At 37.9% G+C, this 21,967-nt stretch overlaps 1 protein-coding gene across 2 annotated transcripts in view; it reads right to left on the reverse strand.

Moving 5' to 3' along the window:
* The window catches only part of LCOR (ligand dependent nuclear receptor corepressor), a 153,892-nt gene that overhangs the window by 16,233 nt on the left and 115,692 nt on the right, over positions 1-21,967 (reverse strand). The window contains exon 8 of one of the 2 annotated variants that reach the window (XM_066355584.1): positions 10,587-20,039. The exons of the other annotated variant lie outside the window; for it this stretch is intronic. Coding sequence (XP_066211681.1) covers positions 19,070-20,039 — 970 coding nt within the window. The 3' untranslated portion in view covers positions 10,587-19,069. Of the gene's footprint in view, positions 1-10,586; positions 20,040-21,967 lie in introns of those variants that run through there. 2 annotated transcript variants of the gene reach the window in all.

Below are 21,967 nucleotides of genomic sequence, written 5' to 3' on the forward strand. Positions count from 1 at the left end.
ATCAAGAGCGAGTCTTAGACGGATGTAACAGAGGGAATCTGGTCATTTTTAAAAAATAAAACATTGTTCAGACTTAAATATAAATAAAACGGAAATAATGTAAGTTATTTATTCTTTCTCTGCGGACCGGTATCAAATGGCCCATGGACTGATACCGGTCTGTGGCCCGGGGGTTGGGGACCACTGCAGTAGACCAAAAGATCAAGAACTTTAATTTGGCTTGATTTTTTTCTTTAAATAAAAGAAAATATAAAATGCATCATGAGCCCCATCAAGGAAATAAGAGTTTGTTTTTCCCTCCACCAAACAGTATTTTGAAATTATGTTCCCTAATTCCTTACTTCTGGTCCTTTTAAGTAAGCACCAAAAATTTAAGTATATTCAGGGGCCTGGATAAGTCTGCTGACAAGTCTTTGCTATATACTGGGAAATGCATCTATCCTTCGCTATTTCACATCTGGTGTGTCTTCCATACCAGGATTCCAAGGCTATGACAAAATTGTGTGTGTGTGTGTGTGTGTGTGTGTGTGTGTCTCTCTCTCTCTCTCTCTCTCTCTCTGTGTTGTGGAGAATGTGGGCGTGGGGTGTGAAGATTTCTTTTTTTTTTTTTTTAGATTTCTTTTTTCACTTTCTAAAATGTCATGTAGCCTGACCAGGTGGCGGTGCAGTGGATAGAGTGTTGAACTGGGACATGGAGGACCCAGGTTAGAAACCCTGAGGTTGCCGGCTTGAGGGTGGGCTCATCTGGTTTGAGCACAGCTCACCAGCTTGAACCCAAGGTTGCTGGCTTGAGCAAGGGGTCCCTTGCTCTGCTGTAGCTCCCTGGTCAAGGCACGTATGAGAAAGCAATCAATGAATAACTAAGGTGCCACAACGAAGAATTGATGCTTCTCATCTCTTCTTGTCTGTCTGTCCCTCTCTTTGTCTCTGTCACTCAAAATAAATAAATAAAATGCCATGTGCCTGACCAGGCAGTGGCGCAGTGGATAGAGCATCGGACTGGGATGCAGAGGACCCAGGTTTGAGATCCCGAGGTCGCCAGCTTGAGCGCGGGCTCATCTGGTTTGGGCAAAAGCTCACCAGCTTGAACCCAAGGTCGCTGGCTCCAGCAAGGGGCTACTCGGTCTGCTGAAGGCCTGCGGTCGGGGCACATATGAGAAAGCAATCCATGAACAACTAAGGTGTTGCAACGCGCAATGAAAAACTAATGATTGATGCTTCTCATCTCTCTCCGTTCCTGTCTGTCTGTCCCTGTCTGTCCCTCTCTCTGACTCACTCTCTGTCTCTGTAAAAAATAAAATAAAATAAAATAAAATGCCATGTAGTGTTTTGTAGCTCTAAACTACTGAACAACCAAGTTTTGTTTCCATGAAACTGAACTAGAAGAAACAATAAAATGGTAGGCAAAGGTGATAGGAAAAAAGGAGAAATAAAGTTCACATAAGACCACAGAATAAAATAACCTCTTAAAATCAGGCAGTTTAATACCTGATTTCCAGGCGATTGAAGTACAAATTATCTAAATCTGAATTTAGATGGCTTTAGATAGAAACAGCAATTCTCAGAGTTGGGATTAGATTTACTGCTCCCCAGGGATCAGAATCATGAGGATGGTGTGTGGGGGGAGGGGGTGTCCAATCCAGGCCTTACATGTATCCCTTCACCCCTGCAAGAGTCCTAGCTAGAGCCTTAGGGAGCCACCACTGCTGACGGCAACTCACATCTTGTTGATATGGAGTAGAAAATTATTAAAAACCATTCATCTAAAACAGAACACATGCAATCCCTTTCAAATAGCTTTCAAAGTTTACTGTATTCTTAACCAAATTCACTAAAATCAGGGCAAAACAAAGTCTCCAAAATTATTAATTATCTAAAGTGGGGGAAAGAAAGGGTGCCTCAAAGGGTGCTTACTGGGCATGCAGCCGCCGTTTGCTAGCTTTCCTGTATCCCAGGGCTTAATACCCCGGATGAAAGGCTAGTACTATACAGAATAGATTTAAATAGGATAGAAGCAGTTTCAGGCCTTTATATTGTGTCTCCTACTTCTTTTTAATTTAACCAGATTGCCAAATTTATTAAATCACAATAAAAAATATAACTATCAAGATTCTCATGTCCACACTTGAACACATGTTTACCCTATAGGCAAACATACCCACGAAGGCAAAACATGAGTTACTTGGTGAGTAGAAAGTCAGAGCATGTCCTCTCTAGGAAAGTAATAAGCTCACAAAACAGACCCTTTGTCAAACAAACTATTTAGTTCTGAAAGTTTTTCCTCCACCACATTAATTTTTGTGTCTATTAATTTTTGTGTTCCAGGTAAGACTGACTATACATGCAAGACCAAATATATTATTACATTTGGAGTTAATTTAAAATTAAGGTGGGAGGGCTCAGAGGCTGTGAAAGACATGGAATTTTGGATTAGGTGGTGTAAATTTTAAAAAGTGATACAAGTTGGAAGTGGGGTAATATCTCCTAGTGATATAACTAAGAATTCTTAGAAAACACTGAACTAGACTTTAAGAAATAATACAATAATTTTAGACAAAGAGGGACAGACTTTTGCCTAGGGCTGATGCGAACTGAAAAAGAATGTATAACTAGCCTCCCTGAGTTCCTGGAACCAGATTAAAGAGAGATCTGTATGTGAAAGGTATAACTGACATTTATAAGGTCAGGCTTACAGGAGAGCTCACAGTAAACCAGTCAGACTGGCCTATTTCTTTTATATTTGCCGTGTAGGAGATTAAAAATCTATGATGTTCTTTGGGGGAAATTTCCCTTTAATTCCCAATTTAAATGACCACGATCATGATAGACTAAAATAATACCACTGCTTAAAAGAAATACAGAGGCCCTGGCCGGTTGGCTCAGTGGTGGAGCGTCGGCCTGGCGTGCAGAGGTCCCGGGTTCGATTCCCGGCCAGGGCACACAGGAGAGGCATCCATCTGCTTCTCCAACCCTCCCCCTCACCTTCCTCTCTGTCTCTCTCTTCCCCTCCCGCAGCCGAGGCTCCATTGGAGCAAGGATGGCGGGGAGCTGGGGATGGCTCCTTGGCCTCTGCCCCAGGCGCTGGAGTGGCTCTGGTCGCGGCAGAGCGACGCCCCGGAGGGGCAGAGCATCGCCCCCTGGTGGGCGTGCCGGGTGGATCCTGGTCGGGCGCATCCCAGTCGGGCGCATGCGGGAGTCTGACTGTCTCTCCCCATCATAAAAAAAAAAAAAAAAAAAAAAGAAATACAGAGGTGCAATCGTTCCCCAAGTCAGAGAAAACATACCAATATCATGACGATCTTTTAAAAATGGTGACAGGGGAGGCTTCTGGTCAAGATGGCGGCGTAGGTAAATGCGGTACTCACCTCCTCCCACAACCCCATCAAATTTACAACAAAACTACATCCATCATTCAGAACTGCCTGAAATCTGGCTGACTGGAAGTCCCACAACCACGGATTTAAAGAAGAAGCCACATCCCACACCCATGTGAGGCAAATAAAAGTCGGGAGGGATATCTCAGTTGCAGAGGTCCCCCCAGAAGAGTTAGAGGTCCCAGGCCCACACCAGGTCCCCAGCCCAGAGTTCCAGCACCAGGAAGAGAAGTCCCCATAACTTCTGGCTATTAAATCCAGCAGGGATTGAGGCTGAGAGAGGAGAAGGGCTGTTGGAGTTCCAGGAAGCTCTCGAGCATTGACTTACTCTGACTTACTCCCTCTGAGCTCCAGCAGTGCAGTGTTACCTTGAAAGGCACCAGGGACATACCGAGAGGAACTAAATTGCCGACATCAGGAACACAAGAGCAACAGCTTTCTCCTAAACAGAGTGCTGGCAGAGGCCATTGTTCCTCCTTTTCTGAGTCCTCCCCGAACAGAGCCAGCAGGCAGGCACCATATCTGAGTCTCCATCAATCTGGCTAATACTGTTTGCCCCACCCTGATGATTCCCTGAGACCCACCCCACACAACTTTCTGGCCCACCCAAGCTGTTTCCAGTGGCTTTACCATATGAATGGCCTATGTTGGCTCAGGCTTCAGATTTTCCTAAAATCTCTCAAACAAGCAGCATCTGGCCGTGGCGTGCCCCATGCCTCTTGCTAAGTGGCCCCAGGCCCAGCACTAGAAGCAGTCAGTCTTGGTTCACAGCTTGGCTTCACCTTGGCAGCTCCAAGCCCAACACAAGTAATGGCCATGTGCAGACTGCTTTGTAGCTCATGCCAGGTGGCTCCAGGCAGAACTCAGGTAGTGGCTGACCCTGGCCTATACCTCCTGGAAGGCCCCAGAGCCAGTGTACCCAGTAGGCAGCTTCAGACCACATCAAAGCACCACAACCCAACCACTTCCACAAGTGACACACTCAAGAGGCAGACTCAGGGGGCACAAGAGCCCTGCTGAAATAACTCCTGCTCTGTGGGGCGGGCCCTTGCGCAGCTGACCCTTTACAGTGGTTGATGGTCACAAGCCAGTCCTTTCAGCTCACCCTTCTGGGAATTAAATCCTTCCTATTCATGTGCCAACAGCAACCAAAGTTCCACTACAAGAGGAGGGTGTACACAGCTCACATGGGGGTGGTGCATCTCAAGGGCCCAGCTTGGGTGATTGAGGAGGCTGTGCCACTGGACCCTACAGAACCCCTGCTACATTAGGACACTCTCTCAAGCCTGGGAGACACAGCAAATACAGGGAAGCTGCCAAAATGAGGAGAAAAAGAAACATGTCCCAAATGAAAAGACAGAACTAAACTCCAGAAAAAGGACTAGAAAATGGAGACAAGCAATCTACTAGACACAGTGATTAAAACACTAGTTATAAGGATACTCAATGAATTTAGTGAGAACAGTATAAAAAAGGACCAATCAGAAATGAAGGATACACCGGCTGAAATGATGAATAATTTACAGGGAATCTATAGAATAGATAAAGTTGATAATCAAATCAGCAATTTGGAATATAAGCAAAGCAAAAAACACTCAATTAGAACACCAAAATAAAAAACAAAATTCAAAAAATGAGGCTAGTATAAAGAGTCTCCAGGACAACTTCAAACATGATGACATTTGCAACATAGGGGTGCAAGAAGAGACAGCAAGAAATTGTAAACCTATTTGAAAAAATGACAAAATTTCTCTAACTTGGTGAAAGAAAAGACAGAAGTCCAGGAAGCACAGAAAGTTCCAAACAAAATGAACCCAAAGAAGCCCACATGAGGACACAATGTAATTAAAATGCAAAAGGTTAAACAGAGAAAGATTCTTTTTTGTGTGTGTGGCAGAGACAGAGAGAGTCAGAGAGAGGGACAGACAGACAGGAAGGGAAAGAGATGAGAAACATCAATTCTTCGTTGCGGTTCCTTAGTTGTCCATTGATTGATTTCTCATATGTGCCTTGACCGGGGAGCTAAAGCAGACTGAGTGACCCCTTGCTCAAGTCAGCAAACTCGAGCTCAAGCTGGTGAGCCTTGCTCAAACCAGATGAGCCCACGCTCAAGCTGGCGACCTCAGGGTCTGGAACCTGGGTCCTCCGCATCCTGGTCCGATGCTCTATTCACTGCACCACCACCTGGTCAGGCACAGAGAGAGATTAACAGCTGCAAGAGAGAAGCAGTTAGTTACCTACATGGGAACTCTTAAAGATCATCAGCTGATTTCTCAACAGAAATCAGAGAAAGTTTTCTGCAGAAACTTTGTAGGCCAGAAGGGAGTGGCAAGAAATATTCAAAGTGATAGAAAGGACCTACAACCAAGATTACTCTACCCAACAAAGCTATCATTTAGAATGGAAGGACAGATAAAAAACTTCCCAGATAAGAAAAAACTAAAGAAGTTCATCACCACTAAACCAGTATTACATGAATGTTAAAAGGAAAGTTACTTCCCTACTTTATAAATTACCATTACTGTGGAACTGGTGGGCGGTTAGAAAATTTTACTACTAACAGATGGGCAGTAGATATACAAGGTTGACTACCCCTGTCTTAGGCATAAGTAATCAATAAACTAGCCCAATAAATTACTACATGGTGAAAATAATTTTCCAAAGACATTTTTCAAGGTAATTGAAAAGGGTAGAGCAAACATTTTGACACATAATCAAAAAGAAAAAGAATAAACTTTCAATGAAATGAATTCAAATCAATGAAGCAGGGAAAGAGAGAAGGGAATTTTGAAAGTCTGACAGTCCTAACTGTAAGCACACAGGAGGTTGTTAGTATGTTCTTCAGGGTACCAGGAAAACTGTGATGAATGGTATGGTTTAACTATGGCTTTCAAAACCCATTTGATTTTAACTTTCTACACTTCATTAATTTTTAAACAGAGAGAGAAACATTGATTTGTTGTTCCACTTATTTATGCATTCACTGGTTGACTCGTGTGTGTGCCCTGACCAAAGATCAAAGCTACAACCTTGGCATATCAGGATGACGCTCTAGCCCTAGCCGGCTGAGATATCTGGCCAGGTCTCAAAAGCCATTTGATTTTGACTGCAACCAGAACAAGAAATACTTTTTACAAAGTGAACCATTACATATTATCCCAGTTCATACATGTATGATGACAAACTTTCAATAAAATAGTATATATATTAATCCTATTAAATGCTATGTACTCTGATTCTCTTTTCTTTCTAAAATGTTTAGGACCCACTAAATTGATCTTACAAATAATAGGTCGCATCTGGTTAATCTAATTTGAAAAACTGATCTACACCTGACCTGTGGTGATGCAGTGGATAGAGTGATGACCCAGAATGCTGAGGTCACTGGGCTTGCTTGGTCAAGGCATGTATGAGAAGCAGTCAGTGAACAACTGAAGTGAAGCAACTATAATCTCACTCCCTCTCTCTCTAAACTCAATAAATAAAATCTTTAAAAAAGAAAAAGAAAAACTGATCTACATAGATTCACCTATTCCCAGCACCTCATAAAAATCTGCTATTCAGGTTACATTTTTTCTTTTTTCTTTTTGCAAGAGAGCGAGACAGACAGGATGAGAAGCATCAACTTGTAGTTGAGGCACTTAAGTTGTTCACTGATTGCTTTCTCATACGTGCCTTGACCGGTGGGCTCCTGCTGAGCCAGTGACCCCTTGCTCAAGCCAGCAACCTCAGGTTCAAGCCAGCGACCTTGGGCTTTAAGCCAGTAACCTTTGGGCTCAAGCCAGCAACTATGAGGTCATGTCTATGATCCTATGCTCAAGCCAGTGACCTCGGGGTTCTCCACCTGGGTCCTCAAGTGTCCCATGTCAACGCTCTATCCACTGTGCCACCACCTGGTCAGGCTTGGTTACATTCTTAACTATCTCCATGTAGCTAAAGTTATAGTGCCAGGGCACTGTCTCAAGTAAATTTAATAGACACTGGAATAAAAACCTTAAACTGTGCTATCTAGGATCCAAATTACCTGTTTGATATGTACAGAGCTCCCACTTGACAAGAGTGCAACTAAAACCACATTAAATAGGCAGAAGAGCCCCCAAATTTTTTCACTGGAAAACTAAAGTTTTGCTGATCAAAAACTATGCATACAAATCCCCACACTCCCACACTCAGTTAAGTGATCTTTCTAGTATATACCAAGTTGTAATTTCTTTCAACTAGCAAATTATCCCTTATCATTACATTGCTGTTCAAATAAAGATAGTAATTAACATTTTAAAATTACGAGTCAATAAATCATAGTAAATCATTCTTATATGCCTATAAAGAGCTCCAGATTCAAGATTTAATACTTAAGAATTTTGAGATATTTTTTGCCTACTTTTCAAGGTTCTTATTTTGCAAGTGACTAACCAAATCATGGCTTAAATGATTGATTATACATATACTGATCAACCTTTTAAAATAATGTCGTTTTGAGCCTGACCTGTGGTGGTGGCGCAGTGGATAAAGTATTCGACCTGGAATGCTGAGGTTGCCAGTTCAAAATCCCGGCCTTGCCTGACTGAGGCACATATGACAAGCAACTACTATGGGTCGATCCTTCCTATTCCTCCTCCACTGCCTTTCTCTCTCTTGCTCTCCACTAAAATCAATAAATAAAATCTTAAAAAAAAAGTCTTGAGAACACTTCTTCTCTAAACTTCTGAAAACAAGCCTAATTCAGTTGTAAACGCAGGCTGATACTACCACTCCTCCCAAAACAACAAAAAGTCCAACTTATAAACTGAATATAAAACTCTATGTTAAAATGCTCACCATTTGGAAGCCAATAATGATAAAGTAGACACTCAATACAAGAAAGGTTATCTACTATGTTTATTAATAAAAAGGATTTTTCACTTATTTTAGCTACAAAGCCTAACATCACATGACTTGGGTATATGTTTCTACATTTGAACGCAAGTGTCTGGTGAGAAAAAGTCACAGTCCTTGGGGAAAAAATAACCCCACAGTTCAAAAAATGGCAGAAAGCAATACCATTTTCCCTTATGCAATTTTCCTGATTCCTATACCTTAAGATAAAAGGTTCTCTGAATTAATTCCAAAGTATCAGGAAAATCATAGAAGAAAATTCTGGGTTAGAAAAAATAACTTGGCCTTGGTCAGTTGGTTCATTAGCCTGGCATGTGGATGACTGGGGTTCAATCCCTGGTCAGGGCACAAATGAGAAGTGACCACCTGCTTCTCTCCCCCACCCTTTCCCCCTTCTCTCTTTTTTCCTCTTGCAGCCAGCCAGTGGCTTGAATGTTTCAAGCGCTGGGCTCAGGCACTGAGGATAGCTTGGCTGTTTTGAGCATTTGGCCCCAGATGGGGGTTGGTGGGTAGGTCCTGGTCGGGGCACAGGTGGGAATCTATCTCTCCTCCTCTCACTTATAAAAAAAAAAGATAACTCCCTTTAAAAAAGTAAGATAGTAACAAGTGAACTAAATAACAATTTGAAGATAGGATCACTAAAATAAATTCATTTATAAATGCTAGCTTATAATCCTACCACACTTATCAGGCTACCAGTTTAGATAATGACAAGAAACAAGTAATTATAGCTTTGAAATATACTAAGAAATAATTAAGTTTTCTAGAAAAATGTTCTATAAACATGTGTCCTAACCGAGTAATTTTTCAATTTTATTAATATCGAACCAAAAGGCAGAAATAACCAAGGAATAAAATTAACTAAAAGATAAACTAGACCAGGGGTAGTCAACCTTTTTATACCTACCGCACACTTTTGTATCTCTGTTAGTAGTAAAATTTTCTAACTGCCCACCGGTTCCACAGTAATGTTGATTTATAAAGTAGGGAAGTAACTTTACTTTATAAAATTTATAAAGCCGAGTTATAGCAAGTTAAAGCATATAATAATAATTATTTACCAAGTACTTTATGTCGAATTTTCGCTAAGTTTGGCAGAATAAATCTTTATAAAACAACTTACTATAGTTAAATCTATCTTTTGCTCCGCTACTACCCACCAAGAAAGCTGGAACGCCCACTCGTGGGCGGTAGGGACCAGGTTGACTACCACTGATCTAGACCAACTAACAACAATAGCATTATTTTCTAATATAAACCGTCATTAGAAATGATAAATCACTTTTAATTATATGCATATTATGAGCTTGAAAAACCAGCTTTCTAAAATATATTGATATTATTTCTAATCTTTATCATTATAATCCAGCTGTTCTCCTATCCACTTTTCAACTGGAATCAATTTACAGTATGAAACTTCTTTATATACCTAGTTTCTAAAAACAATATAAATGTTGAGCAACATACAGGTGGGTCAAAAGTAGCTTTACAGTAGTTTTTATGGAATATAATAATTAATAAATAATTAATACAAGAATAAACTGTTTCCCATACTCACCAACTATAAACCTACTTTTGAGCCACCCTACATATGCTGTTCTTTGTCCCAGTAAAAAGAAATACTAGCATCTTCCCACGAATCAGAACTACTGTAATAGCCTTTAGTAACTGACAATGTTGTTTTCGTGTTTGTCTCGAGAAAAGAGCAAACAAAAATTAACAAATCATTATTCTTCTTAGCAAGCAATCTCAACATAAAAAAATTAAGGCCTTGGCCGGTTGGCTCAGCAGTAGAGAGCGTTGGCCTGGCATGTGGAAGTCCTGGGTTCAATTACTGGTCAGGGAACACAGGAGAAGCGACTTTCTGCTTCTCCACCCCTCCTCCTCACCCCCTTTTCCTCCCACAGCCTTGGCTCAAATGGTTCAAGCAAGCTGGCCCCGGACACTGAGAATGGCTCCATGGCCTCACTTAAGGCGCTAAAATAGCTCAGTTGCCCAAGCAACGGAGCAGTGGTTACAGATGGGCAGAGAATCGCCCCCAAAGGGGCTTGCCAGGTGGATCCAGTTGGGGTACATGTGGGAGTCTGTCTGCTTGCCTCATTTAATAAGGGCCAAAAGTTACAAGGCAGCACTGCTGCATCCAAATACCAAAGCACAAATAAGAAGAAAGAGATTTTGTTACTACTAAATTGTAGTAATTTAAGAAATTTCATTTGGAATTTATCATGAAAATTTTGACTTTAATTACATGTGCATTTACAATATACTCTGAAATTTTACCCCTTATATAAATTTTTAAAAAACATTAAAACCTTAAGAAGTAGATACCAAGCTTTTAAAAGTTTTTCACAACAAATTTATTAGAAGAATAGTGGTTTTGAAAAGTCTAGCATCCAGTGAGAACTACCATACACAACATTACAGCTGGGAATGTTTCTCCGAAATGTCATGGTCAAATAATACAACGGAACCATTAAATCTTACACATGCACGAGAGAACTAGCGCTTCTGACATACAATGCAAAAAAAAGGGGACCACATGGATTAAAGTTTTAAGTACTCATCACATACATTAAGACACAGCTTATTTTAGTCCAGTCAAAAATCAGAACTGCATTAAAAAATTTAATGTAGTGCAATCAAACCAAAAAACTTAATTTGTGATCATAAGTGCTCTACTACATAAACATTGATCATAGCAAGGAACAAAAAGTTCAAATCACACAGTACAAAAAAATCTGTAAATAAATATAAACTACAGTACAAGAGAAATATTAAATTATACAATTCCGTCAAACTGTAAACAGTATATTGAAATGAGGTCCATAGAGTAAAGGGGGTTCCTGTTTTGTTGCATGACACTGTTCTAGAAATCTGAAAGATGCCATTTTCCTTATCTTCAAAGGCTATGGGTTTTATATATGGAGAATTCCTTTTAGATGTAAGATATCAAATATTAAAGCAGAGGAATAATCTGTTTTGTTAACCACAGATAATACTGTAGAAAACAAAATGAATATTAATGAATAAAGACCTCTAGTAGACAAGTCTTCCCATTAAAGATGCAAAGGGCTAAAACACTGGAATTAGAACTTCACATCAGAAGAAACTTGTCACTGAGGACTTCAAGGCTACAAAATACATTGACAAAATCATCTGCTGATACAAAGATCCAGACCTCTGCTAATTTTTTGACATTTACATACTCATGTTACTATATCAACTTTGGCAGAATTACTACTAATAAACTCAGAGCACTCCTGGCCCAATGGTTCCATCACAGTGGCCAGTGCACAGAATTCTCTAAAGACATTGCATAAACTAGAATGTAGAGGTCAGACACCCAAGGACCAGTGCTTGAATTTAGTAGTAGCATGGTGAAGAAGCAAGAGCCACATCAAGGAGGAACTGCATCTGTTATAGTTTTCAGAAGCAGCAAGGAATGTTGTTTAATTGTGCTGGCTATTAATTAGTGGCATTTAAAAATATATAGTTTAACTCTGTGTGTGTTCCATGTGCTGGCTATACATTTCTGCACATTTTATGTTTTTAAATACACTGTTAACAGGAACCCCCATATTATCTGCTCAGTAGTAATAACTGAATATATAGAATGCCACTATAAGAGTGTGAGGCACCGTGTGCTGGAGAGTTATATGCAGCTTTAAAATGTTTGGCTGAGTTATACCTGGATACCTGAACTGAGTTTTTAAGTTGACATTCATCAAGGATGTGCTACCAGCACGTCGAAATAAAAGCAAAACAGAAAAATACAAGTCACTGTTAGGTTTAAGAATAGCATCAAAGTACCTGAATTGAGTGAGAATAGTGTGTAAACTGTCCCTGAGGGTTTTTAAACAGCGTGTACAAGTTGGATTTCTAAAAACGTTACTTTTATTCAACAGTGTGGACTGATAAAAATACCAATGTCTGACAGTTTAAGTGGAGGTCATAAGGAATTATATGCAAACACTCCAAATGTATAGTTTATACATTTCTTTGCAAAGCAGCAGTAATCTGCTGTAAAGTATACATCCCCCATCAGAACAAGCAACATGTGGGAGTCAGATAAAGGTTTCTATCTTAGTCTGGTTTTCTGACAGCACAGCATATCAATATCCAATGACTATATTTTTCCTAGATCAGAAGGTAACTAATTTTGACTAGCAATATAGGATTAGACTTTTAATCAAACACTTTGCTATTACATACTAAAATTCCTTAAACTTACTAATGCTGGTATACTAACCTAGTTAATCATCCCCCCCATTTTAGAAATATACCCTTCCACAACTTAAAAACATTAAGATCCATTTTCAGTCCTCTGATGTAAAAAGCATGTCAGTGAATTAATATTAAAAATTTACACAGTAAAAAGGCCTGAATTTCAGCCAAAGATTCTAAATACTGCTCATTCCCTGAAGACTTAAAGGGAGAGAGAATCCCTACCCATTTTCCTAGTGATTTATTTTTTCTAAAGTGGTCTCACACAATTTTTCATTTTGGGGAATTTTCCCCTCACCTCCTCTCAAATTCCAAATTCTTAAGCCTGAAATGCTTAATAAAATGGGGAAAATGAGGCAATCACTTGGAATTACTTGACAGGTACAAAATGTTGTTTTTTTAAATAAGACAAGAATTACTTATATAAATGTGATTTGACCCCATATTATGTAGTATGTTCTATATTTTTAAGTAATCACCCTAAAACTTACAGTACCTAAGACTGAAGATAAATTAAGACTTTAGTGTTGTAACAGAAAAAGTGCTAAATTATCCCTTTTCTAGTACTTTAAACATTTCAAACAAGTGCTTTCCTCATGACAGTAAAGTTTACTATATACCCTTCCACCAAGCAGGAAAAAAAGTATCACCTGGATGAAAGAAAAGATTTTTAGGTATAGCACCGGTTATTTACCAAGTGATAGATGTTAAAAAACGTTGTTTCACTCATTCTGAGGGGGTAAAAATATTCTATATTGAAATTCTATTTGGCTACTGAATGTTAAAAATCCCTGCTCTACTGTGACAGTGTCCTGTGTCCAACCCCCCTCCCTGTCCCCTCCCCCAGTCCCCTTACACACTATCCACTGAGAATCTAATCTCTAAAGAGATTATTTTAAAATTTATGTTTTCAGGACATACCTGAGACAGGGTGCAATTCTGCAGAACAAGGAACCCAAGACTTTACTAATACTGGTTATAGGTTCATAAATTCTTTCCCAAGACAAGTCTAAAGTCAAAGAGGTATGGATCTTCAAACATATCTTACTGCTTTATAATTTTTTGGTATGTGTGTAGGGTCATTTCCAGTGTTGAAAAGATCATCTTGAGCCTGTTCAATAACAGTTCAAGATAGGGTAAAGAGTTCATTTCCATATTCAAACAATAAAGGTTAAATATTATAGTTATAATATTTGCTATATCCAATAAATCTATGATTAACTAAAAGTGCTTGCTTTTCAGCTTTTATTGATACAGATCTAAATAAACTGAAAACCTTAAAATTACCCCCCAAATAGCTGTAGAATTTGTTTTGTCAAATCAACATTAGCCTTGATTCTCATTTTCAAACAATCTAAAAGATTATTCTGACTGTAAAATGAAGATGGCCCAACTTCACCGCATTACCTATCCTGTGATTCATTTTTAATATTGTAGGACAGAATCGTTAGCCTTTTCTCAAGTCTACAGACTTTCTCATCCTTTCTTTCAACCCCATTCCCCCAAACTCCTTCATAACACTGCGGGCACACAGCTACAGGGCTAGTATCTGCTATTTTAAAAGGCAAACTGAGAGTTTATTTGGGAATAAGAAACAGAGAATATGCAAAGAATTTCCTCTATTTCCCCTTCAGTCACCATGTTCACAAATCCTACTCAAATCTCAGACAGAATGAATTCAAAATACAAAAATCAAAACAAAAAACCTAAGATGACTTTGGAGATCTGCATTCCTTGTACCACGATTATAACTTTTTCCTTTTCAGTAGATTTTCAAAGCAATTACATTAAAAAAAATTCCCCAGATAGCTTAATAGTCTCCTAAATGGGCTGTTTGGCTGAAGCCATTAAGTTTTTAATAACACTGGCTTGACAGTAATATTAATGAAGATCTAATTATAATGGAATCGTAACAAGAAAAACAATCTTTGATAGCTTTATAAAGGTCAAAATTTAACCTATAACTTTCAATGTCTCCTATAAAAGATTAAGTAGAGTAATTCAGTCTATTGCCATATTCTATTACCAATGGCAGTAACCTGAAGATACAGAAAAGGGTGGTTCATATGAAAACCACCTTTGGAATTTAGTTGGAAATAATTACATAAGCAAAAATATGTGGTTTCAAAATTAAATCTACAGGGATAATAACTTAAGAAAATGATACCAAACTGTCATATATATGCTGTAACTAAAAATAAAAATAATTTCAGGTTCTGACATTGGGCTGATTTATTAATTTGTTTTATAAAAATAACTGAATCAAAGCTTCACTATTATGGGTCAATGAAATGTAAGAGAATCACAAAGGCTTAGAACCAGGCCTCGCACCATGTGCTTACTTGGGGCAGGGGAAAACATAGCGCACTAGCAGCTCCAAGGTTGCTACGTACAGCCTAATGAGAGAAGGTAGTTATGCATAATATGGGCCTTTGCAGGTAGTCATTTTTAGTCTAATTTAGAGTTCTCTCCAGAAAATTGGGAACTAAGTTTCTCATTGTGCCTTATTTTACTCTCTGATACCATATAGCTCATCTTATAGCTCAGGTAAAACGTTGGAGAATGGAAAGCCAATTGGTTGAGGTAATGGTTTATATAAGATAACCAGAGTTCTAAAAGCACTTCAATATTGTAAAGTAAAAGTGTACCAAATAAAGCTAATACACACTTCACACTTATTAAGCTTGCCCACCAGAATTGAACAGTAATTAACTTCACATAAGGACCCCTATTATCACACATAGCCTTACTCATATTCATGATCTGCTGCAGTAAAGGTTTATCAAGCAACATCTAAACTTCAGAACAACAAACTTAATATTATAAAGTATTATACACAAATATAAATTATTTTTCCTGAAAGAGAGACCTTGTCCTTCATGGTTATTTGGGGAACAGAAATAAGAGTATAGCTCATCACATAGTTCAGTCACCTGCAAGCCTACTGAACAAAGTACTACATTACTTTACTGTCAAATTTGATGACTCTGTCTCAGAAATGTGAAAGCTAATGATAAAAATACCAACTAGATATCCTTCCACAGAATTAGTGGTTTTGATTTTATAGTGTGATAGCTTCTCTACTCTATCATGTCAATGTTCTCTCATAAAAAATTTCAAGAACTGATCATAAATACATTATCCCCTAACATCAGTTTGATTAATATCATATAGTTTGAGTAATGTCATCATTTGCCTATTGAAAATGTGAAGAGAAAAGGCTTTGTGACAAAGACAGCTGTGAACTATACTTTCCCATACCATAAAAATGGTCAACTGTTGTCTGGGCCATGCAAAACTCTGATTAGCAGAAATTAAGCATGCAAATAGACCAATCTCCATTACCTATTTATGAGGATGTCCCCAAACTAGAATATCTACACTGAAAGTGCCAATACCGAATAGTGGTAAATCAAGAGAGAAATCAAATATTAAGGGATCACTGCGGCACCAAGACTGACAGCCAGCCATGTGATGAGCCACCTCCAAGAAATACATGGTATACTGGAACTCTGAACACAAAATTTAACATTAAAAGTGCACCTGAATCTTACAAACTAACTTTACAAAACCTACAATAAGGTAAAATATATATCTTCTGAAATATTCAGCAGCTTTCTGTATTTTTTTAAAAGTTTTTCTTTTTTTTTTGAGAGGCTCATGAAATTTAAAAGGGACCACTAATCTAATTCCAACCATGCTTCACAAAACAATAATGGCTATTTTATATTGCAGTTACCAATGTAATGCAATTAGTGCTTTAAAATAATCTACAAAAAAGAAAGAGAGACCAACTGACCTTTGGAGGAAATATGCTTATTCAAAAGCTTCTTGAAAAAGAAAATTTACCTGAATATCAAGTCATGACTGATCTCAAGTGTAATGTTTAAAAGCTTCACAGACATGAATATTACAATCTTCAGGTCTCAGGACTTTTAATGAGAAAGTTTAGAGTTTGGTTTGTTTTAAAATTCACTTTCTAACCAAAACAAATAATAGAAGTACTCAAATTTTCACTATTTACAACTCTCAGCCTACGCTCTGAAATGACATAATACAAGCTCTCTTATTTAAACTGCAGCATTAAAGGGTAGGCACACCATTCTTCTGCTGCTCGATTGTCATCCACTGAAACACACATAGAAAATACTCATGTTAGTAAAAGGATCACTCCATGTGCACTACAATGACAAGATTTACATAACTCAACTCGTACATCACTTTATAGACCACCACACAGGGTTAACCCTCTCTGAACAGTAAAACTACAAAAGGGGAACTTTTAGGGCCAAATTTTAAATGGGCCTTTAACGATGCCTTTCTGAGAGAGGATAAAAGCAAGCACAAATTAATTTGCTCAAAGTACCTTTTTGCAGCAATCTTGGGCTACTTAATACCCCAAACATCATGCAAAAAGGCACCATGGCAACAATTGTGTGTGAAAAATTATTGAGTGTGGAACAAAGGAGGCATTCCTTCATACGCTTAGCCCTTTGCTTTCAGCAAACTTTCAACAACTTCCTTCAACTGCAGATGAAAACCATACATTTCAGAGTATTTTTATTGCAACTTCCAGCTAGGCTAGAAAATACTGCAGAGTCACATATATGGCTCTGAACTCAAACTGCTTTTTCTGTTGAGAAGAGTAGAAAGCTAAGAGGAAACAGGCTTAGTCATCCATCAATTAAAAATTGCTACTCAAAATAATCAAACCAAAAGAGGAACCCAAGCCCAGGCTATGTCAAGAATGAGCAGTGCATGCATTTTAATAACAGCAATGGTGTGCCTAACCTTTGAATACATAGGTTGCTAAGGGAAAACTATCCTTAACCTAGTTAACTGCTCTTAGGTTTCCAGGCAAGAAGTTATGCCTTGGAAATATCTGGACCTATTTTTCTCTTCAAACTGTTAGTATCCACCTAAAATCATCAGCCTCAATTTTAATGCTCTAAATTTTATTTTATCCAAAAACTCCAATGACCTTTTTATTTTTTGGTTAAGCATTAAGAAGGGCCTGACCACCTTTCTCAGAAGACTCGTATATAGGGTGGATGTGGTATATTGTTTTGCACAAACAGTAATTTTAATTTGGTCAAAATGCAAAATTAAATTTCATGGGCTTTATTTATCAAGTTATTTTCGCAAAAAATTGTAGAAAACAAACGTTCCCAATTTTGCGTAATTTTAATAGCCCATCTCAAAAAAATCTTAGATATTCTTCAAGGAGTGCTTGTACAAATATGATCTGTAATGTCCTAAACTGTTGTGCTAAACAACCATAAAAGTAAGCAAGTATCAAAAAAAGTTACAAAGGGGATATTATGTAGGATACAAAAAAAAAAAAAAAGATTCAAAGTAAAGAATTAAATAAAAACTCAAGAACACCACCCTCGCCCTGTATTAATATCTGGATTAGTTAAAAAAGAAACTCTAATGAACTTGATTTGTTATTGAATTATTAGAATTGAAATGTAACCTAAATCATATTAGGTTACCTTGGGGTTGTGTTTTTTCTCTCACCACAAATATGGATCCTTCGGTCATGTGGATGTTTGGGCAGACTACTGAGGCTGTAAAATCTAGATACCGCTTTTACAATATTATAATTACTTAAACACATTTCTTTTTCTATTTCTCCCATTCCCCAATAAACAGATCTTGAATATCTTAAACTAGCTGCTGCAACGACATTCAGTTGTTAGTTAGCACATGATCAAATCCTTAAAAGGATTTAAGACTACAAAGAAACTGAGTTTGCTAAAATGAGGCATCCTCTATTGTTTTATGTTATGTACCCTGACTGCTCCTGAGTAAGAACGGAGCTCGTCCTCCATGAGATAAGGCTATATCCTCACTTGTTGGTGAGACCAAATTCTACCCTTAGAAAATCCCAAGTGAAATTACAGCAAAGGTAGTGTTACAAAGTAATCAACCAAAGCATTTTTGAAGGTAGTGTGTGCACATTTTCCACCTCCTTCTCCTCTGGGTGAGCACTAAACAGATTGCTAATTTGTTAAATAAATTTAACAGCAGGGAAAAAAAATCACAAAATGTAAACTGACCCAAATAATTATCACTGAATAAATAAATTTCTTAAATTCAAAGGTTCATTGTTCTTAAGAGATTTTTCTTTAGTTTATCCTTCAATCAGCTGAATTATAGAAGAAAAAATGTGAATAATTTTATAAGATAGCTTCCCAATTTGCAGTGATAAAGCTCCCAGTATGCAGAGATGGTTTCTAAAGGGGGGCTTTTTTCCTTTTTCTTTTTTAAATAAAGGCAAATATAACTTAAAGGAATGAAAGAAAAGCATGCAGGCTCTACAGCAAGGAGTCCACTTCCATGTATCTGTTCTCTGTGAGGTAACTCAATTCTCTTGAAGAGAAACATGCAAAAGGCCAAACAATATCCCGAGCCATACTGCACATGAAAAATTTTAAATATGCAACATTCAGAATGCACCTTTCACCTCTGTATACACAAGTCAATGCAAAATCTGCAAAGAAACAAGTGTCTCAGTAAATGAAATTAGGTGCAAGCAATGATAGCAGTAGTGCTCACCCAGTTTGTACAGTAATTGGCACTCTACAGTATTCCTACTCATTTTTTGATTCATTTGCACTTTGTGCTGCCTCTCCCTGGGGATCTAATTCAATCTTTACAGAAACATCTGGCCCCTCCGACCTCATTAATTTCATCTTTTTCTTTGGAGGGTTTTTCAAAGTGCCCAGCCTCTCCTTTACTTTGTACTCCAGTGTACTGTGGGGAATCCCGTAAATACTCTGAGCTTTGGAAACACTCATTTTTCCACTCATAACCACTGAGATTGCTTCCTCCAGTATCTCACTGTTGTACTGTCTGTAACGCCCTCTTTTCTTCCGAGGCTGCTTGGAGCCAGGGTCTCCTTCTTGATCCGATGTGGGATATGGCTGTCCAGAGGTAGACTGCTCAGCATCTGAGCCCCAAGAATCGGGTCCAGCATCTAACATGCTTTTTCTATTTTGTTTTGGAAGAATAGCCCTCAATTTTTTACTAAGCGCGCTCTCCGTTTGTGAACCCATTACCAAAGAGCTATAGCTGTACTGATCACCAGTGCGAGATTCCCAAGAAAGATCCATTCCTCGAACTTGTGGTATCTTTAAATCTACAGGAGATGAATGGCTCACATCCTTTTTTCCATCTTGTTTTGCTTGAAGTGCCATTTTTGGAAAGGCAGAGTTTTCTGCAAGAAAAGGAAGGTCACTGATGTTGCTGAGTGCACCATTTCCCCTGAACTTCATACGGCCGAGGTTGAACTCATAGTGTGGTTTTGCCCAAGAGGCTTCCCTGGATAATATTAAGTGCTGTCCATGATTCTGTAATCCAGATGGCCCAAGGCTGGCAGCTGTGGACAATTGGTTTCTGCTTAGTAGTTCTTCACTAATCTGCAGGGATCGAGCCAATGGAACTTTGAGTGATGTGGAGTGTCCAAAACCTTCCCTGGTTCCATCCTGTAAGCTTCTTGGAGGTACCCCATCACCACTCCGAAGTCCGTCTGGGCGGTACTGGCTGGGTCTCCCAGGTCGCCTAATTGGATGGAAGGAAACTGATGTGAGCAGGACTTGCACAGGTAGGGAGGGATGGGTGAGGGGACCACTCCTTTATTAGAAGGCCTTGCTTGGGTAACATCACTTTGTGTTATTTATTTATTTTTCTCTAAAATTAAAAAAAAATGGTCTCAGCAGTTAGTTTTAAAACATGTTCATAAAAAAAAAAAAAAGAAAAAGGAAAAAAGAAAAAAAAAAACAGGAGCTTTTTGGGCAAAGAAAAATTAAACCTGTCAGCTGGTCTCTGGTTGGGTTCACAAATTTTCGGAGAAAAAGTTTCGCGCAACTGTCTGAAAATAGCACCTTAATTATTAATTACAAAGTAATCATCAAGTCTCCATAGATCTACAAAGAATTGTGTTACTAATGTGACGTTACCACTAAACAAGTACAGTAATAAAAGAGTAAGCCAAATTATTTATTTTAATGCAACATATCCAACATTCATGACAACCAGTCATAAAACTAGAACCATTTACATTGGTATAACCCATAGATAATTGCTCATTTATCCCACAAACAAGTTGATGTCCATTATCAAAAATCAAACAACTCCAAGTAACATTTCTTATTTTGCTTGGGAAAAAAAAATATGGCTATCAGCCCCCAAGGGGGGGAAAAAAACCAAACCAAAATATCATCGCATTATAACTTACCACACTTCTTCATTTTAAAACACTATTAGCTGCAGATACATATGTACCATTGAGTCTCACTTTGCCATAATCTAAGCTTTAAGGATACTGCACATTATTTTCCCCAAAATGTTGTTCCTTAAGTTTTAGTCAAAGTAATTATTGTCACAGGTATATAAACAACTCTGTAGTTTTCTTTATAATAAACTTTTCTTTAATCTTTAAATACCAAACATCAATTTTCAAATTTTAAGTGAACAGATTTCGAATAATATTTTAAAAAGTCAGCTACTTACACAAAAGTTAATTCATAAAGTTTACATTTTCACACTAGAGAAGATTATCAGTGATAAAACTGGCAATTGGTAAAGCATGCCAAAGGGGATTACATTAAGTAGGCATAAAAGTGGAACTTTGCAGAAATAATGATAAACAAGCTATGTTCTTCAAGAGTCTGCAGGGATTCTGTGCTGTTTTCAGTAAATAACATAGTAAGGAATAACAATGAATATTCAACTAAAATATGGGCAGTATTGCAATTGCTTCTGTCTTCCAGAAAACAACACCATGTAGAACACTTTCCATTCTGAGGGGTAAACACGGCAACTTCAACCACATAGTAATTCATGAACCTGGTGGCCACATTTCAAGTGAATCTTAAGCAAGGGGTTCATTTAAGCAAACCGCACTTAGGCTTCTCCTACATGTGTCCTTACTTACACAACTCAAATTTCTTGATATATAAATGAAACCTAATGATTTAGGACCATGATAACTTCTATCTAGTATAAACTATAGTGAAAAGAAGGGCTTAATGCAAAAGATTAGTAAACTATGTGAAGTGGATTAAATTACTTTTAGACTGAATAAAGGAGGAGAGAAAAAGAAAAATGATAAAATTTTAGAGAAAATAAAGGGCGCATTTTTAGAAGTCACTAAAGAAATCTTTCAATCTGAAGGTAATTAAGTATAAGTTGAAACGGTTAGTCCATTTAGTTGTCTACATATTCTTTTACCAACTAAATAACTGCTCATGTTGACATTATAAAAAAATAAACCTAAATATTAACTAATTTAACTTACTGTTATTTTTTATACCTATATAAAGTTGATTTTTGGTCACAACACAGTTTTATGGAAATGCCTTCCCAATATGGCATCTAAGTATCTTTATTATACCTGACTTTTCTCTAAATGGTTAATATATACACAGAGATGGAGAATTAGACAATTATTACAAGTAAAATTAGGTGGTCATAAAATTCACCTTAAT

This window comes from Saccopteryx leptura, chromosome 13 (genome assembly GCF_036850995.1).
Source record: "Saccopteryx leptura isolate mSacLep1 chromosome 13, mSacLep1_pri_phased_curated, whole genome shotgun sequence".
NCBI lineage: Eukaryota > Metazoa > Chordata > Mammalia > Chiroptera > Emballonuridae > Saccopteryx > Saccopteryx leptura.